The following is a 20,559-nucleotide window of genomic DNA, read 5'->3' as shown; positions in this document are numbered from 1 at the left end:
TTGCCATCATGGGCGCTCTGCTTCCACAAGCCCCTCCCGACCCCTGCCCTTACCTGCTACACTGGTAGATCCCATTGTGTGGGACCTCCAGAACCCTGCAGTCGCTACCCATCATGAGCCAATCTTTATTACTCTCAAGGACCCCTCTGTTTTCCCAAACCAACCTCAATATCACATCTCTCTAATCCGCTTACAGGGATTAAAGCCTATCATCTCAGAGCTTCTCTCTAAGGGCCTTCTTCGCCCAACCCACTCCCCCTATAACACTCCTATTCTGCCAGTAAAAAAGCCCAATGGGTCTTATCGGCTGGTACAGGACGTCCGCTTAATCAATGCGGCAGTGACTCCTATACACCCGGTGGTACCCAATCCCTATACTTTCCTGTCTCTCATCCCCGGTACCACCACCCATTTCACAGTCCTGGACCTAAAAGATGCTTTCTTCACTATCCCTGTCCACCCACAGTCCCAAAACCTGTTTGCCTTCACCTGGACTGATCCAGATTCTCATACTTCCCAACAACTGACCTGGACTGTTCTGCCTCAGGGGTTCCGGGACAGTCCCCACCTCTTTGGCCAAGCTCTGGCTAGGGATCTCCTTACCCTCCATCTCTCCCCAAGTAAACTCCTCCAGTATGTAGATGATCTCCTGCTCTGCAGCCCCTCGCTCGAGGATAGCCAACAACACACTGCCCTCCTGCTTAATTTCCTGGGAAAAAAGGGATACCGGGTGTCCCCTAACAAGGCTCAACTGTCTCTCACTCACGTAACTTACCTGGGCCTATCTATCTCCCCTACTCATAAGGCTATCACCACAGATCGTAAGGCCTTGCTAGCCTCTCTCCCTGCCCCCACCACTAAGGCTGAAGTTCTCTCCTTTCTTGGCCTAGCTGGCTATCTCAGAGCCTGGGTACCTAACTTCAGTCTAATGGCCAAACCTCTATATGAGGCATCCAAGGGTTCCATTCAAGAGCCCCTGGACCCCTCTCAGCCTGTGTCAAGTCATTTTAAAACCCTCTTACAAGCCCTATTACAAGCCCCGGCACTTCGCTTGCCAGACCTCACTCATCCCTTCGTCCTGGCAAGGGTTTGCCCTAGGAGTTCTGGGACACAACATAGGACCCTCCTTCGCTCCAGCAGCATGCCTCTCCAAACAGTTAGACCCCACAACCAGGGGATGGGCCCCATGCCTCAGGGCCCTGGCTGCCGCCTCTCTCTTAATCCAGGAAAGCAAAAAACTTACCTTTGGGTCCCCCCTTACTGTTTACTCCCCCCATAGCCTCTCGGAACTCCTCACGTATAAGGGACTTTATTCCATGCCCCCTTCTTGTATCCTATCCCTACAGGTGGCCTTGGTCGAGGATCCCACTCTAACTTTCGTTTCACGTCCCCCACTTAACCCGGCTATTCTTCTTCCTCTCTCTTCAACACCCCTAGTTCACTCCTGCCCTGAGATCCTTGAAGAGCTCCTTCCCTGCCCAGACCACATTCAGGAGGGCACCCTTTCTCAGGCTGACTACACTTGGTTCATTGATGGCAGCTCCTTCATTCACAATGGACAGCGAATAGCTGGATATGCCATTGTGTCTGAGTCTGCTGTCATTGAGGCACGCCCTCTCCCTTTGGGCACTACTTCCCAGAAGGCAGAACTGACTGCCCTGGCCAGAGCTCTAACTCTGGCAAAAGACAAAACTGTCAACATTTATACTGACTCTAAGTAAGCATTTCACACTTTACTATCCCACTCGGCTATCTGGAAGGAAAGGGGATTCCTAACTACAAGGGGAGCTCCCATTATCAATGCTGCCTTAATAGCCCAGGTCCTAGAGGCTTCACACCTTCCTTCCCGGGTGGGTATTACTCATTGCAAAGCCCACCAGACTGACTCCTCCATAATTACCAGAGGAAATAACCGAGTGGATACAGAGGCCAAGCGAGCAGCCCTCCAAACTGCACCCCAATTGGCCATGTACCCCCTTGCCCCAGCTTCCTCCCCTCCTCTCACTAAACTTTCTCTCCCCCCTTCTGAGGTTAAAACCCTTATCTCCTATTTACATACGCTTTTTCATCCTAACCTTCATGCTCTTTACACCTTTCTCCGCCAATCCCTTTCCCTATCTCCAGGAGACATACAATACCTTAAACAGATTACCCAATCCTGCTCAATTTGCCAGCGCACAAACCCCAACTCCAATATTAGGCCCCCTCCCTTTCCTACCCACCAAGCCAGGGGATGTCTCTCTGCTGTGGATTGGCAGGTGGACTTCACACATATGCCTCCAATAAAGAGGATTAAGTACGTCCTGGTATTGGTAGACACCTTCACAGGATGGGTGGAGGCCTTTCCTACGACCAATAAAAAGGCCTCCACAGTAACGATTTTAGTCACAGACATCATCCCACGGTTTGGTCTCCCAGCCTCTATCCAATCAGACAACGGGCTGATTCCCGTTTGGGAAATAGTTTCCTCTATTTCCCAAAAATTGGCACAAGCCTTAAATATTCACTGGCGGTTTCACATTCCCTATCACCCCCAATATTCAGGTAAAGTCAAACGTGCCAATCGCACACTAAAAAATATTCTCACCAAACTCTCCCTCGAGCTCCATCTAGACTGGACAAAGCTCCTACCCCTAGTCCTTCTCTGCCTCCGGGCCCTCCCTAAAAGACCGATCATGCTCAGCCCCTTTGAGCTCCTCTATGGCCGTCCACTCTTCCCTATCACGGTTCAGCCAGAACCCCCTAACATTCCCCCCACTCTCCTCAATCCTCTCCTCACTTTTCTTCACTCTCTCCTTTGGTCGCATGCTCATGATCAGTTACCACAGCCCTCTGACACCACCAAAATAACTCCCACCCTCCAAATGGGAGATCTAGTTTATCTAAAAAGTACAGCCACACCTGGCCACCTGCAGGAAAAGTGGAGAGGCCCATTTAAGGTTGTCCTCACTACACCCACGGCTGCTAAGCTAGCAGGACTTCCCTCCTGGGTACATGCTCAAAATCTAAAATTGGCAGCCCCACAAAAGACCTACCAATCTCTTCTTACAGGACCAACAAAAATAAAGATCTCCTGCCTTCCCAAGATCCCAGAAGACAGAGACACACTCAAGGAGACTCCCGCATAAGCAGGAACCCTATGCCTGGGGACCTGGCATCTCACCTACTCACTCTTTATACTTCCCCCTCCCATTCTTTCCTGTCAGTGCCTGCCCATGCTTTTACTCTTTCCTATATACACTCTACTCTGAGGTTTTAGATTTCCCACCCCCCAGTATAATCAGCCTCCCTCCTTTTCATACCTTCTTCTCCCTTACTTCATAGAGTGGATAGCCTATCTACCTCTCCAAGGTACTCTCTCAGACTTTACTCCTGAAGAAATCTACTCATTTTCCAACATACTCTAAGCTCTACTGTAAACCACTCCACCTATGCTTCCACTCCATCCCTTCCTGTGGTTAATTCTTGTCCTTGTCCCTTCTCTCCTGAGTATTGGCCTGTGGGTAACTTCTCCCCTGAGTGGAGATGGCCCCATCGCGCAGCTCTCTGTTTTGGAAACCTCACCCTGTGCGCCTTACTCTTTGTGCTCTCTTCTTTCTTATGACCTGTACCCTTGTGAGCCCCAAACTTCCCCCCTGCCCGTGCACCTCATCTTATTCATACCAGCACAGGGCTTGCTACGATACAGCTACTCCATGTACAATGTGGGGCAAACCGCACTGGACTGCAAGGAGTAAAGGCAGCAACGCAGGCTATACTTGCTTTGGAAATCGTGGGCAACAAGTGTGCTGGACTGAGCTCACACATTATGGTATGTCTGACGGAAGAGGAGTCCAGGATCAGGCATACAAGAAGGTCCTCCGCACCCAGGTACCTCAGGTTCTTGACAACCTATTCTTTCCCACCAGAAAGCCTCTCAAAATTCCTTTACAAACACTGTCCCTTTCTGAAACCCTTCTCCTCCAGGTCATAAATACCACTCATCAACTACTCAACCACACTAATCCTACTCTAGCCCATGGTTGTTGGATGTGTCAGTGAACTGGCCCTTCTCAGGTCATCGCCAGCCCCATAAATATTTCCATACCTCTTACCTTAAACTGTTCCTTCACCAAAAGGCCCACCGCCTCCACCCTTTCCCCAGTTCCCCTCTTCCAGCCAGCCCCTCTCTGCCTACAGAGTTCCTCAGGGATAGTCGAGGTAGGTTCCCTGGTGACAAAAAAATGTCACACTACTAGGGCAGCCAACAAAACCGGGAACAATATCTGTTGCCCCCCCATTCCCGGGACTCTCTTTTTATGCGGTCAGAGTGTATATCCCTGTTTACCCCAAGCCTGGAAGGGCATCTGCACCCTGGTATTTTTGGTCCCTGACATGGACATTATTACAGAAGATAAGGACCTACTCATCCCCCTCACCGCGCATCTTCGATCAAAACAGGCAATCCAGGCCATTCCCTTGTTAGCCACCCTGCCATGGGAATGGGGGCTGCAGGAATAGGGACTTCTATCCACTACTACACAAAACTTTCTAATCAATTGATAAGTGATCTACAAACGGTGGCCGAATCTATCCTAACCCTACAAAAACAACTTTACTCCCTAGCCTCAGTTGTACTCCAAAACCCACGAGGCCTTGACCTGCTCACTGCAGAAAAGGGTGGTCTCTGCCTATTTTTACAAGAGGAGTGCTGCTTCTATGTTAACCAGTCAGGAGTAGTAAAAAATAAAATCAGGCAACTCCAAGAACAACTAGAAAAACGGAGAAGGGAGTTGGAGGACTCTTGGAATCCTCTAGGGAACAACATTTCGCAGTGGTTCTCCTGGTTAATGCCCATCCTAATGCCTGTATTTCTTGCTCTCATATTCCTAAGCTTCCTCCCTTGTATCATAAGAACAATACAAGGATTTCTTTTAGACCATATGTCTGCTATTGCTAACCAAAAATTTAACCAGTTGTACCTCCAGGAATACCAACCTCTCCAAAACCGCCCAGAAAACTACTGTGAAGGCCCCATCCAGGATGCCACAGGAGCCTGAGGATCCCGCCCCACACAACGCCCCCTGCCAGCAGGAAGCAGTTAAAGAGATCGATGCTTCACCCCAATTCCTGATCCTCAGCCCCTATCTTCATTATTATTAAAGAAAAATGGGGGAATGATAGAACAATAATGCCACCATTTTATAAATTAGCAGCACCTCATGGAAAATGGAGCCATTCCCCCCCTTAACAAGGTTTCCCGTGCTCCCAAAAACAAGCTCCACCTCCATCAGGGACCCCCCGGCGTATGCGCCAACCCCTTACCCTCCCTCTCCTATAAAAGGCCATGCCTGGCCTGAACCCTTTCCCTTTTGTCCTTTCTTCTTCCTGCACTACCTCGTACCTGCCATTAAACCCTGCCCTTGGACGTGAGTTTTCTCATGAGTTTTCTTTGTGTGGCGTTTTTCCTAACAATTACAACTCAAGCCAAAGCTTAAAGTGAGAGGACAGGTGTTGGGGGTTAAGGCTGTCAAGTAATTAAGCCATACTTGGAAGGGAGGAGAATGGTTTTACCTCCTATGACTTTATAGTGTTTTCTTTTAATAAAGAACCAGTCTCTAATTTTAAGGAGAGAAAAGTTACAAACTTACTTTTAAATATGTTTTAAATGTTATAGATCTCTTGGCTTCATCTTTTAATTTTACCTCTGGCAAAAACACAAAACCACTAAAACCAGTCCATATGTTAACAGTGTATATTTTAGGTAAAATAATTCAGTGTTCTAAGAAGTTTCATCATTAATGACTTATTTAAATAGAAGGTATCCTATGATTTAGAAATCAAAAGGGAGGGGGAAAGGATTGTAGTAAATTGGACACAAAGCCTACATTGTTAGATGATACATTATCTGCAGCTATTGAGCAGTGCTCATTTTCTCCATGACAACAATTCAAAGCATTCAGTTCCTTCCATCCTATGACCAGAAGACGACCTTAAAAAGCTTTCTTAAAAATAAATAACCTGAAAAGATGGTACCACCCAATCTGAAAAAAATACAACATAGTTAAAAGTTGGAAAGTTCAGGAAATTCACATATCAAAATGTCTGACAGAACAATGAGAATATTAATAAATTTACAGACCAAAAGTCAAATGCTCCATTAAAAAGTGAAGCAAAAAAATTAACAACTTCTAAATTGTCATCTAACCATCAAGCACTTTATAACATACCTTTGTAGGATGCCATTTTCCTGGGGAATTACACCATTGATAGCTGCCTGCAAACAAGAAACAAAGAAGGCCATTTAAAAGAACAGATAACTGTATGTGGAAGTGGAGGAGGAAAAGAGAGTCTGAGGAATACTGTGAAGTGAAATAAGTATACTTTAAACTATTTATTTAAACAAAATACTAAATGTTTCCTTAATACAAAATATTTTCTATTAAATGTTTCTCAACCTGTCTCAATAATAAAACAGTATTACAGAAAATTTTAAACCATGAGTTTGCATGTTAAGTCATAAAAAGCTTAATTAAAACCACAATCAATCTATGTCTAAGGATATCAGAACAAGTAAAATCAGTACCTTAATTTAACTTTTTTGACATTATTTCTTTCCTAAGATTGAGAGGAGCAAGACATAAAAGTCACAAAATCTCCATAAAAAATTAAATGAAGAATTAAATTTGCTCTTTTATGTTAAAATAATTATTGTTATTGAAAAGAACACTGACAAGCACAGAATGTAGAGGCAAAAGTTCTTTGATAAGCCTAACACCCACCTGTGTCAGGTAACAAAAGGAAGCAACATTATGGAAGAAGTGTCTTTATATAAACATTACTGAAATTGATCTCTAGGCTAACAAGTTACCAAACAATAAGAATATAGCACAGGTATAACATGGCATGGATAATTTTTGAAGGTTACAAAGCAGGCTGTGATGAACTCTGGTCATCTCACTGCAAGGTAAGCAATTATCTGGGAGGGGGGAAAAAAGAGTCCAAAAAAAAGAAAAAATCCCAACTTTCCAACTTTGCCTTTTCACTATGCCAATTCCTCCTTCCTTCCCTTTCCTCCTCCACATAAGAATAAAATAATAACATGAAAACCAAAAATATCTAAACTTAACATTTTTATCAGCTGCCTGGAAATCAATTGCCAGAAAGAGTTTGTGTATTTTGTGAAACATTAACTTAAATTTTTGCCAAAAGTTGGCCAAGTGCACAGTGATTGTGCACTTGAATGTGTTGGGTCTGGAGACCTAAGGCAGCTGAGTGAGTATCCTATCCCCCATGGAGAGCAATATCATTCCTGCAATCCTGAGGAGATGGAGGCCTGCATTCCTGCATCATAAAGGAGAGATACAGATCTGCCACAGGGCTGATGAGCAAGATGCTGTCAAGATTGCTTCCCTTCCCCCAATAAAGGTGCAAACTAAACCAGTTCACCTGAGAAAGCCTGCGAATCCATGACCAATGAGAAAAACCCACCTAACCCAGAGTTAGAACGTCCATAAAAACCCCAGCCTTCACCTGAGCAGAGAGCTACCAGCTTCCAGGCTCCACTGGGCTTCTCTAGCTGTAGCCTTTTTCTCTCTAATAAATCCTACTTTATAAACCGGCTTTGGCTCATCATTCAGCCAGTTCTCTGGTCTGTGAAGGTGTGATAAAAATGATCTTTTCTATCAAAGTATTTGTTACCCTCTTAGATTACTTAAAAATTCCTCAGGTCACCATCTTAGGTGACTTGCACATTTAAAGGTTCCTTGCTTCCTGTACAACTCCATTGCCCGCCAAACTGCATGCCCTAACCCATCCCGCAAGCCTTTTAGCCAACTGAGGGAGACTGTGAACCTTTGACCTGGACAAATCCCAGGTGAGAGGCAGGTAGGACTGCATCAGGGATATAAGGAGGAGCCACTGTCAGCCATTTTGTGCTTGCGTGACACTTAGTGGGACTGAGCACATGCTTGCATCCTCTTGATCAAGAGAAAATTGCCTTGTCAAGATTTTCTGTCTCTTGTGTGTCTGTTTTCAGCACCGGAGGGTTATTAATTCCAACAAAGGCAAGGACCCTCAATACCAGCACGTAACAAATGGAAATGAAGTTTAAGAAGAAGCTTGCTAGGAATCTTGGAAGTTGTAATGTTCCAGTGATAAAAAAAAAAAAACAAATCTATAGACTAATATTCAAGTGAATAATATAGAACCCTAACAATTCTGGAGGCACTTTAAAGTCAAACAAATACTGAAATTGGTTTCCTAAGCCACAGATTAAATAGAAGCATCTCTGCCTAATGCCAGGTTAATTACCTACTTTCTGTTTACACCAATGGTTCCATACACAAATATCCTCTGCCAAAGAACAGCAAATGGTTAAGAGAATGCTCTATGATGCTAGAAAAGAAACAAAATACTAGACCTTAGAAAGATTCTGTTTCACAATTTCATTAGGTAATTCCAAAGTACAATGGAAAAAACATTAAGGATTTAGAAAAATCCAAATTTTGAACCCAAGCTCTCCCCATCAACTTGACGGTTTCAATATGTACAATGAACTTCCTGGAGTCTCAATTTCTTTTTACGTAAAATAAGTTAAGATTATATCCTTAGCTGAATGGGTATGTCTTTTTTGATCCTCAAAGACATCAATTTCCTTTATTTCTTAAAGGTCTATGAAGACATTCTCTCTGTTGTAATGCCCTTTGCTATTCTGTGTGTGTGTGTGTGGCTAAACCCTAGTCATCATAAGTGAACATTCTTTCTCAAAGAAATTCTTCTCTGGCTGGAGATACAGCACAGTGGTAAAGCATGTTGTGTTTAGCATATGTGAGGCCCTAGATCTGATCCCCAGTGCCACAAACACAAAAATTCCTCCCTGATTAGCCCTCCATCTAATTATATTTACTCTCAAATGAAATCTTATACTTTAGTTATAATTATTTATTTGCTATTTTTTAATATGTCTTTCCCACTGGACTGTATGCTCCACAAAGGAAGACAATGTCAGTTTTGTTCACTACTTCATTCCTACTGCCTAGCACAGTGCCAGCACATTGAAGGCACTCAATAATTTTTTGTTAAATGAAAGATAACTACAGGAGTACAAAGAAAAGCCATCTAATGAAGAGTTGAGAAAGGCATAGTGAAAGTCTTCTAGATAATATTTCAACTGAGACTGAAGGATGAGCAAGAAGGGAGTGAGCCATTCTATGCAGTAGGAATCCCTCTGCATCCCTCTCCTTCTAAGATCTTAAAGAATCTTAACTAGTGTATTTAGTTAGCCCCTGACATCAATGTAATGTATACAACAAATTTTGTACATAAATAAGTAAAATGTGCTCCAGAACAAGGAACAGTAAAAGTATTGTTTGTTAAAGTATAATATGTTAAAGGAATATAGAATAGGGAAACAGATTTTTGACTTTGAGGATTAACGAAAGCTTCAGAAAAGAGCATTTGATTTGGACTTCAAACAATTCAGATATAGAAGCAAAGGAAAATTCCAACTATTTCAATTTTGAACATGTTAACTTTGAGGACCAGGAGGACATCATTATTTTTGTACATTTAAGAAATGTGTGCTAATTGTCAAGTATGTGCCAAGCACTGTGCTAGGCAAAAGGGATATACTGACAAACATAATATAGTTTGCCTTTTGTTAAAGACAAAATATATTCAGCAATTAATTTTACTATGAAGTGTTCAGGTAATATCCAAATGAAGATGTCAAAAAAGTAATTTAAAAATCAGAATAGAAGAGGAGCAAGATGGTAGCTGAGTGACATCTCCAAGCATCTCTCCTCATGGACACACCTTTCTCCTTCCTCTTTCTCATTACCCCTGTCTATTAAGTTTAGCCACTTCCCCTTCCATCTTTATTATACCATACATCTTGTACTACTCATTAGTAATATTCCTTCTATCTTCCTTCCATTACTAACCTTATTAATTAATGCATACCACATTCATGAAGTTTTATCTTGGCTACTTTATTCCTCTAAAGATACTGAAGCAGTAGCAGTGACTGTTCTTAATTAAGGATTTCTGTATTCTATAGTGGGTATGTCTATCAACTGTGATTGTTTCTGCAGTTTGATCTCATTTCTCTGAAGTGAGCAGGGAGACAGTCCAGAGATGCACACACAGTGCAACACATGCAAATCAACAAATGTAATACAGCACATAACAGAATAAAGAACAAAAACCACATGATCAACTCAACAGATGCAGAAAAGGCTTTTGAAAAAAAGTAGTAATAGAAGGAATGTACTTCAACATAATAAAGGCTATATAAGACAAACCAACAGCCAGCATCATACAAAACATGGAAAAACTAAAACGATTCTTTGTAAAATCAGGAAGGAGCCAGGATGCCCACTCTCTCCACTCTTATTCAATATTGTGCTTGAATTTGTATCTGTTAGGTCCCTGACATTCTTGGGGTGGGCAGAAGGCTAGCACTGAAACCAGACCCCCTGATTTAGGACCACTTGTTTCTCCTTGCCTGATTGTTTCTCAGCTTGCAAAACAACTCAGGAACTTCCAGTTACTCAACTAACCAGGCATGTCAACCTGTTCTATCTGGTGATCGCAGATAATCAGAGACCAGAGACTCTCTCTCCCGCCCCTATGGCTTGGCCCCTCCTATAAAGGCCACTACCCAATTCAGCCAACCTGCCTCACTCTGAACCCGAAAAGAGTGACGGCCCTGCGGTCTGGTTCCAATAAATCTTTCTTTTCCACACGTGGCATGGTCTTTATTCGGCAGTACCTTATATTTGGTGCTGAAACCCAGGAGAGGTTAACAGGACGATCCGGCTGGGGGCTGCTCCCTTGGCCTTTGTGTCCTGCCCTCTCCTGAACCCAGACTTCTGAATTGACCCCACGGGCCTCCAGACTGTGGATTTCAGACCTTACTGCCTTGCTGGCTTTCCCATCCACCATTAGCTTTTCTCTTCCACTGCTCTCCTCTCCTCAGACTCAGTAAGTGTCACCTTCCTCGAGGCTTCCTGTTCTCTCTCTCTCTGGTCTCGGAAGTTGCAGGTGCCGCACCAGGCACACCTCCTACCCCCATATGGGGCGTCCACCACTTAGCATGGGGATGCCTGACTAACTGGTTGAGGCATTCTCTGTTGGATGGCAACCAAGGCCAAAGACGCCCACCCTTGGGAACCCATTCGGGTGACACTCACACTCTCCTTCCTTCCTTCCTTCCTTCCTTCCTTCCTTCTCTCTCTCTCTCTCTCTCTCTCTCTTCCTCCCTGTTTTCCTTTCCTCTGCCTAGGGTGAGAGCTCACCAGCCCTTCCAGCTTACTATGACCAAACAACAACCAGACGATTCTGCTCTCCTTGCCTGAGTCACGTAAGGGAGGCTAGATCTTGACCTAGGTCTATATTGGCCTGAAGAGTAAACTCACCAAGGCACCTACCTTGCGCTCTCGCTCTCTCTCTCTCTCCTTTTTTCTTCTACATTATGGGGAGCTCCCACTCTACATTAGACATGTCCACTGGGATGCCTTCTCTGCACCCTTCCCTTGGTCTCCAAGACAATATAACCTAAGCAACTGATTTTCACATACTTCTAGGTCTTGACAATTTCTGCCATCGCAATGGCAAGTAATCTGAAATTCCATTCGTCCAAGCTTTCCTTTCTCTCTGCTCTCAACCCTCCCAGCTCCAATCTTGTAATGCTGTTCAAATCCTCCTTGCAAGCAACAAAACCCTTTCAAAGTCTGTGTCTCTCCCTCCCACTGAACTCTCTTACTTGTGACCTCAAGGGCTCTGTCTGCCCACCTCCCAACTCCTCCTGCCAGTCCTCTACATCAATCTCCCACCTTATCCTCCCATGACTCAGACCCCCCTTCTTCCACCCCTACTGGCTCACCCAAACACCCGCCACCCTATTCCCCTTCTACAATAATTACGATTGACCCTGAGCCATCGGCTCCTCAGAAACCAACACTTCCAGCCTTGCCCTCAGCCCCTGCTATACCCTCACCATTCTCCTCCCCACCTGCATCCCATACCTGCTCCCATACCTCCTCCAAAGCATGCCCAGCCCATCTCTACCCACTCCAGGAGATGGCAGGAGCTGACAGCATTATCAGAGTTCATGTGCCCTTTCCCATGACTGACCTCTCCCAAACTGAAGAAACTTGGCTCCTCTAATGACTCAGCCTCCTATATTAAAGAATTTAAATACCTAACCCAATTATTCTCAACTCTCATTTTATTTTCCAATCCTTCCCTAATATTCAAAGAAAACTTAAACAGGCAGAGGATGGCCCTCAAACCCCCCAGGGAGATCTTGTAAAAATGGCATTTAAGGTATTTAATGACCGAGATAAGGCTTGAGACCAATGAAAGGCTCAGCTCTTGGCAGCTGCCCTGAGGCTACCTCCTCCAACTTCTACACGGGCCGGACAACAACGCACACCTCCAGGGCCTGCTTCAAGTGTAATCAGATGGGACACTGGGCAAAACACTGCCCTTCACCTCGCCTGCTGCCAGGACCCTGCCCACAATGTGGCCAGAATGGACACTGGAGGATGACTGCCCCTCTTTGTCTTTGCAAGGTAGGTCAGTCTCCCATTCCCACTCTCAACAGAGTGAAGCCCTCATGGACCACTTGGGCCTGGTGGCAGAAGACTAACTTGGCCCTGGGACGTTGGCCCCCTTCAAGATCACCTCGGAAGAACCCAGGGTAACCGTCCAAGTAGCAGGTGGGCCTCAATCACCTACTTAGTGCTACCAGACTTCTCAGGTAAGCTTTATCCTTCACAGATCTCCATGGTGGGGAGGGGGGTGGTCTCATCCACGAGCCAAAAAAAAAAAAGACAGTTTTATTTAAATTTAAAGTTCTTATAAAAGTTAATTTTAAAATACAAGTTACAAAATAAACAACTGGAAAGGATATAGATAGATACTGAATGTATTTTTGAGAAGTTGAAGGAAAAAGGAATGTTTTTTTTGGATCAGAAAGGATTTTGTAAAGAAGGGTTTGTCCTGAAGATTGTTTCAAATAGGAAGGATAAGGACAAACCATCAAAGGGTTTAGTATGTTATATGAAGGTATGAGTAAGTTTTAAAAGCTTCAGTGTGTTATAAAGTTAAAGTTGACTATAATCTATTAAATCAGAGTTCATTTATGTATTTGCTCATGCAAAGTTCTCTTAAATGACCACCTTATAACTGTGTTTGGTGTCTATACTTTATCCAAATAAAATACAAACTTTTACAGAGTTAAAAGTGTCAGTTTATGTAAAATAATGAGCTAAAGCTCTTTTTTATCCAAAAGAACTACATGTAACCTGCATTCTGACAGTCAGCCTCTATTTCCCTTTAAAGGTCCCACAAATGCTTCATAGCAACTAACCTGGTCAGTTTTGCCACAAGAGTTTAAAGACAGCCCTCATCTTTATGGATAGGCCCTAATCAGAGACTTATTAGATTGGCCCTACCCAGAGGCCACCCTTCTTCAATGCACAGCCACAGAGCCCCTTATCTGCAGGGCAACTAAGTCATTTTTAAAACTTTCTGACCTCCAGGGATACAAAGTCTCTAAGGAGAAGGCTCAATTATGTCTCCCTCAGGTCACCTACCTGGGTGTGTTCTTAAATGGACAGGCTCCCTGAAGCCCTTCCTTCTTGAGCCCCTTTTAAATAATGTATGACCACCCATTTCTCTTACAAAACTTGGCCTCCAACAGACTCTACTCTGGCTAACTATCTACCTTATCTTAACCTCCTCCAGGAACTTCTCAGACAGCATACAGACCAGATCCTGCCCCACCCTGTAACAATTTCAATTAAACCAGGGGATCTTGCTCTCCTCAAGGATCTTCAACCCTGTCCGCTGCGACCTCAGTGGACTGGCCCTCATCTGGTCATCCTCACAATGCCCACCACTGTCAAGCTCAACAGGACCCCCCAGTGACAGCACCTTTCAAGGATAAAATGTTACCCACCAACTTCAGGCTCTTCCACTACAACAAAAGATGAGTACTCTTGCATACCGCTGGGCCCCACACAGCTACACCTCCCCTGCAAAAGTTCTTAGTCCTCATTTGGCTCTCAATCTGCTTTCCCTTCACAGCCCAGAAATCCTCCTCCTGTGACCCATGCATGCGCATTGTGTGGGCAGGAAGTATTGTTACTAAGACTTTACTGTTCCACACTTACTATTCCTGTGCAGGCTCTGTTATCAGGTCATGCACTCACAATCACACCATCTATCAAGTGTGCTCCCATGATAATCAATTTACCTGCTTCAACCCCACTTATCGCCCTGTGGAGCAGTAGTTAGAACACAGGAGGGGCCACCTCACTGGGAACATTGTTACTCAAACCCAGGTGTTCTATCCTGAAAAACCAGTGCCACTGATGTTTGATGCATGTGCAGCCATAGACAAGCTATATTGAGGTACAGGCTGTGGCTATAGGGGACTGATGTATATGAAAGGACCTATACATCAAATGAAAAATATATGTGCCAGGGAGACAACTCCTGGCCATGTAATAATGAGGGTTATTATTTTTGCCCTTATTGGAGTTATGTTTCATGGGCCACATGGCACGGGGCTACACATTTAGCCCTCCTTCAAAAGGGCACTTGACTGCCCTAACTGCAGTCAAGGCACCTGTGACCCTGTAAATTTCACTGTACTTAAGCCATCTGATTAGACACAGGGACAGATAATTACCATAAGGACAGATGGCCTTACAGCAGTTGTTACACCTTAAGTTAACAACTGCTACCCATGAGAGCTCCCCATACCAGGTCTTCCACTCCTCTTATGAGGAAATGCCAGATAACTTCCGCATTTCTGTTACAACTAAAAACTTGTTCCTCACACTGGGTAATCTATAGCCCAGACACTAAATGTCACTTCATGCTATGAGCGAGGGGGAGCCAACATGGAAGACCACTAGCCCTGGGAGGAAAGGGAGTTAGACCCACGAGTGCCTTTCAATGAAAATGCCTTCCCACAACACAGGACAGGCATCTGGCTCCTTAAAACTTCCATTATTAGAAATTACTGTACCTCCTGCCATGGAAAATAATTCTCCACCCTAGTGGGGGACCTAACTTATCTAGGACAAAAGTTTTACAATGACACAGCCCAAGAGACTCAGTGGTGGGGTACTCAAAACCATACAGAACCCCAGCCTCACCCACTGGCCAACTTTAATAATCTCAAAACAGCATGCATAATACTTCCCTACTTTCTTCCCTTGGTTATACAATCTATTATGTCCATTATAGAGGCTACTATAGAAAGAAAAACAGCTACACATGTAATGATGCTATGGAAATACAAACCTTTAAACCAGGAAAATGCTCTTTAACCACAAATGCCTCCAGGATCATTAGGGGACCTCAGCAAACAGACTTCCCACCAGATGCTACTACAACCTTCTCCCAAAAACTGGCCTTGTCTGCAAATGAAGCCTGAGAAAAACCATCAGCCTCTGCTCCTGGGGACCTCACAAATTTCTAAATTCCAGCCGAACCACCTTTAACAACGCTCCCACTCAGCACAAAGCAGCTAGATCGATCGGTGCCTGTAAAACCAACAAAAGGCTACAATGTTAGGTCCCTGGCATTCTTGGGGTAGGCAAAAGGCTAGCACTGAAACCAGACCCCCTGATTTATGACCACTTGTTTCTCCTTGCCTGATTGTTTCTCAGCTTGCAAAACAACTCAGGAACAACACAGTTACTCAACTAGCCAGGCGTGTTGACCTGTTCCATCTGGTGATGGCAGATAATCAGAGACCAGAGACTCTCTCCCTTCCCCATGGCTTGGCCCTTCCTATAAAGGCCACTGCCCAATTCAGCCAAGCTGCCTCACTCTGAACCCAAAAAGAGTGATGGCCCTGCAGTCTGATTCTAATAAATCTTTCTTTTCCACACGTGGCATGGTTTTTATTCGGCCACCTTACAGTATCCAGAGAAAAAAGGGCACAGAAAGAAATAAAAGGGATACAAATAGGAAAGGAACAAATCAAATTATCCCTATTTACAAATGCTATAATGCTATGCTTTAAAGACCCTAAAGATGCCACCAACAAAAACCTCCTAGATTTGATAAAATCTTTTGGCAAAGTAGCAGAATACAAAATTAACATACAAAAATCAGTAGATTTTCTATATAACAACAATGAACAGACTGAGAAAGAAATCAGGAAAACAATCCTATCCACAACTGACTCAAAATATAAATAGTTAAAATGCCTAGGGAAAAATCTTTACTAAGGAGGTAAAAGACCTCCTCATACAAATTATAAAACCAAGAAGAAAGAAACTGCAGAACATACTAGAAAATGGAAAGAATGCCCATGTTCATGAATTAGTAGAATTAATAATGTGAAAATGGCTATGCTACTGAAATCAATCTACAGATTCAATGCAATTTCCATCAAAATCTCAATGTCTTTCTTCACAGAAATAGAATACTAAATAATACTAAAATTTACATAAAAGACCCTATACAGCAAAAGTAATCCTGAGCAAAAACAGCAAAAGAGGTATCACAATACTAAACTTCAAATGATACTACAGAGCCAAATAACAAAAACAGGATGGAGTTGCACAAAAACAGACACATAAACCAATGGAATAAAATAGAAAACCCAGAAATACACTTACATGGCTATTGCCATTAGATTTTAGACAAAGGAGCTAAAAATATACATTGGAGAAAAAGACAGCCTCTTCAACAAACGATGCAGAAAAGCAGGATATCCACATGTAGAAGACTAAAGCTAGATCCTTATCTCTCACCTGGTACAAAAAAACAGTTCAAACTGGATCAAGAAGAAGAAACTAAAACTACTGGAAAAAAACATAGAAAAAGCAATTCAGGATATAGACAAAGGTAATTATTTTGTGAAGAGGAATCCAGTTGCCCTGGAAATAAAAACAAGAATTGACAAATGGTATTGCACGAAATTAAAAGGCTTCTGCACATCAAAGGAACCTATTACCAGAACCAAGAAACAACACAGTGAATTGGAGACAATCTTTGTCAGCTACTCATTAGATACAGGATTAATATCCAGAACACATAAAGACTCAAAAAAAAGTTAAACACTCAAAGAACAAATAACCCAATAAATAAATGGGCAAGTGGACTAAACAAACAATTCTGAAAAGAAGAAATACAAATGGCTAACATGCACATGAAGAAATGTTCAGCACCATTAGCCATAAAGGAAATGCAAATCAAAATGACACTGAGTTTCCACCTCACACCAGTCAGAAAAAAAACATTAAAAACAGGATCCAGGAGGAGGAGAGGGGAGAGAAGAAGGGAAGGGAGGGGAGGAGGGGAAAAGGAGAGGAAGGAGAGGAAGGGAGGGAGGGAGGGAGGGAGGGAGGGAGGGAGGGAGGAAGGAAGGAAGGAAGGAAGGAAGGAAGGAAGGAAGGAAGGAAGGAAGGAAGGAAGGAAGGAAATAAGTGGGGGAAAAGGAACCCTTATACACTGTTGGTGGGAATGTAAATTAGTGCAACCACTATGGAAATCAGTATAGAGATACATCACTAAACTGAAAATAGTCCTACATTAGGACCCCACTGTACCACTCTTGGGCATATATCCAAAGGAGTGTAAGTCAACATACAAGAGAGATACTTGCACACCTTACTGCAACACTATTCAGAAAAGCCAAGCTATGGAATCAGCCTAGGTGCTCATCAACTCAGTGTGGTAACACTGAGTGAGAAAAATATAAAGTGAAGGCTGAAAGAAGAATGCCAAAACAAGTTTTTGTCTATTTCTTATGTTTTGTTTTAAGATCTATACATCACTGGCAAGATATTAATTATATTGTTTGTGTAATCCTCTTTTTTGCTAGGAAGATACTGAATCTCCCACTCTATAAATTGTAAAATGAGGATGAGTACTGATTAAATGTTTGTCCAAAGTAACACAGAACAGACAGTATTTCAATTTCTGGGACTAACTCAAATGACTAGTACTTGATCATACTACAACATATTTAAGCAAAAGCAACTTATCTCAACCTAATTTATACACATTTGACACTCCATTATGGTATAATTATTAGTGTTCTCATGCTAAAAAAGGCCACACTTTTAATCTAGTCAATTTATCAGAGTCCAGATTCAAAATTGTCTTCATAAAATTTGACAAAGTAGAGAGCATACTGGGAAATGCCATTTTTCATACTCTACTGAAAGAAATGTAATAAGGTATGTGTATAGTGTATTGGAAGCTAAGATCAGAAAAAAGAAAGTGAGAATATGCAAATCTTCAAACTTAAGGGGAAATTTATAGCACTTATAATGCACTTTAGGACTTTGGAGGGGGTAAATGGCAAAAATTCCTGAAAATCTTAACGTACCACATGTAAAGGAAGCTGTAAACTGGTGGAATATAAACTGCAGCACTTAAAACAAATCATTTCCTAAATGGAAAATTAATACTTTCTTTCTTCAATACATACAGCAAACCTTGGCCTTAGTCTTTTTTTTTTTTTTTAAAGAAAAGATTCCCTAAAGAAAATGCCAGGAAGAGATCAAGATGGCAGCTAGAGAGAGGAAGCAGAAAGCATGCCTCCTACAGTGAAATCCTGGAGAGGTGCTGGAGACACACCTTGCAGGCAAAACCACCAAGAAGAGGCAAAACTTTGACCCCTCCACACATGCAGCCAGCGCAGAGAATCTCCACTTCACGTTAAATGGAGAAACCAGGAGGGCCCCTGGGCTGCCAGTCACCCGCGCCCAGACAGCTTGGGAAGACACAGAAAAGATGAGCAAAGTGGTACACGGTACTTCCACGGACGATCATGGGCCAGAACAACATAACACCCTGGACAGATCTACCTCCACCCGGGGAAAAAAGAGAAACTTAGTAATAAGCAATAAGAACAATAAAGACACGTAGAAAAGAGGGTGGAGCGCACAGAGCGCCCAAGAGCAGGTGAAGAGAATCCTTCCTGGAACTGTAAATAAACAAGCTGGGCCTGGCTGGAGAGGCTCCGGAGGGAGCCGGGGCGCGCCCAACAGCCAGGGGCAGGAAATCTTGTAAAATCGGAGGTGGGAGGAAAACTGCACAGGAGAGAGGGGAAGACCCAATTCCCACATGAGCTGTAAACAAACAGGCAGGCTAGAGAAGGAGGGTGCAGTGTCACCTCCCCCAGTGTGCTTGGAGAAGGGAAAGCTTATAGCAGCGGCTCCCACACAGGAGAATTCAGAGTAAACAAAGCCTACAGGGCCAGGTGAGTGTTAAGCTCACCCCAGAGATCTGCACAAATAACACCTCCAGCAACAGCAGGCTGACAGCAGCGGCAGACAAGCCACAGCCACAGATGGCCATTCACAGACCTGTCTCCAGACTCTTTTTTGTCTCTCTCCCTACCTTTGATGAGAAAACAACTGAATCACACTTGCATGCTGAAAAACTTACTGAAACTGTATTATATTTGAACTGGGACACTTTGTGGGTTTTTTGCTTTTTGTTTGTTTGTGCAGTTTTGTTCTACTTTATGCGATCCCTTTGATGAGACAACTACAGAACAACGTCTGAGGCACCATCTCCAGGATTGGAGTCTGAGACGAACACCAAAATTATTAAGACCTAAACTTCATTGCATTTTAACTTGGAGGTTTTTTTTTCTATTTTCATTTTGTTTTATTTTATTTTTATGTATTTTTTTCTTTCATTTACTTATTTTTTATTTTTATTCTTATCGTTATTCTTTTTATTTTTTATTTTCAATCCTCTATCTGTCTCTCTAATGCCTTTTCAGCTTACGGTTGATTAGTACACTGTCACTCCCTGTTTATATCTTTGAAACATTTTTTGTTTGTTTCTTTGTTTTGGTTTTTTTTCTATTTGTTTATTTCTTTCGCCCTTTTCCTTTAACTTCTTTGCTTTCTATCCCATCTTACCCTTCCATTCTAAATATCACTACTGCTATTATGACAAGCCAGAAAATACTTAATTGTACACAGTACAGGGACAATAACAACACCAAGGGCAAGGACGGGAAGACAGTAATAACAGGGAAACCAGTTTATCCATAGCAAAAAGTTAGTACAGGAAGCTGAGGGAACTAAGACAACTAAATGACAGGAATCACCACATACCTATCAGTACTAACGCTTAATGTTAACGGACTTAATTCACCCATCAAAAGGCACAGCTTGATGAAATGGATTAAAAAGGAAGACCCAACAATTTGTTGCTTACAGGAGACCCATCTCACCGACAGAAATAAGCATAGGCTTAGGATGAAAGGCTAGAAGACTTACCAAGTCAATGGCCCCCAAAAACAGGCAGGAGTAGCAATACTTATCTCTGATAAAGTAGACTTCAAACCTACATTGTTCAAACGAGATAAAGAAGGACATTCCATACTAATGAAAGGGGAAATAGACCAAAAGGAAGTAATAATTATCAACCTGTATGCACCCAATGTCAACGCACCCAATTTCATCAAACATACCCTGAAGGCCTCAAAGCATATATAAACGCCAACACAGTGGTTGTGGAGACTTTAACACCCATTATCATCAATAGATAGGTCATCCAAACAAAAAAATCAATAAA

The 20,559-nt window shown here is 43.0% G+C and overlaps 1 protein-coding gene across 3 annotated transcripts in view; it reads right to left on the bottom strand.

Moving 5' to 3' along the window:
• Positions 1-20,559, bottom strand: part of Faf1 (Fas associated factor 1) — a 410,583-nt gene that overhangs the window by 288,705 nt on the left and 101,319 nt on the right. For all 3 annotated transcript variants that reach the window (XM_074080173.1, XM_074080176.1, XM_074080174.1), the window contains one exon: positions 6,210-6,256. In XM_074080173.1, the coding sequence (XP_073936274.1) occupies positions 6,210-6,256 (47 nt within the window). The remainder of the gene's footprint in view (positions 1-6,209; positions 6,257-20,559) is intronic.

The sequence above is a fragment of the Castor canadensis genome, chromosome 7 (genome assembly GCF_047511655.1).
Source record: "Castor canadensis chromosome 7, mCasCan1.hap1v2, whole genome shotgun sequence".
Lineage (NCBI taxonomy): Eukaryota > Metazoa > Chordata > Mammalia > Rodentia > Castoridae > Castor > Castor canadensis.
This window is presented reverse-complemented; position numbering and strand designations above follow the sequence as displayed.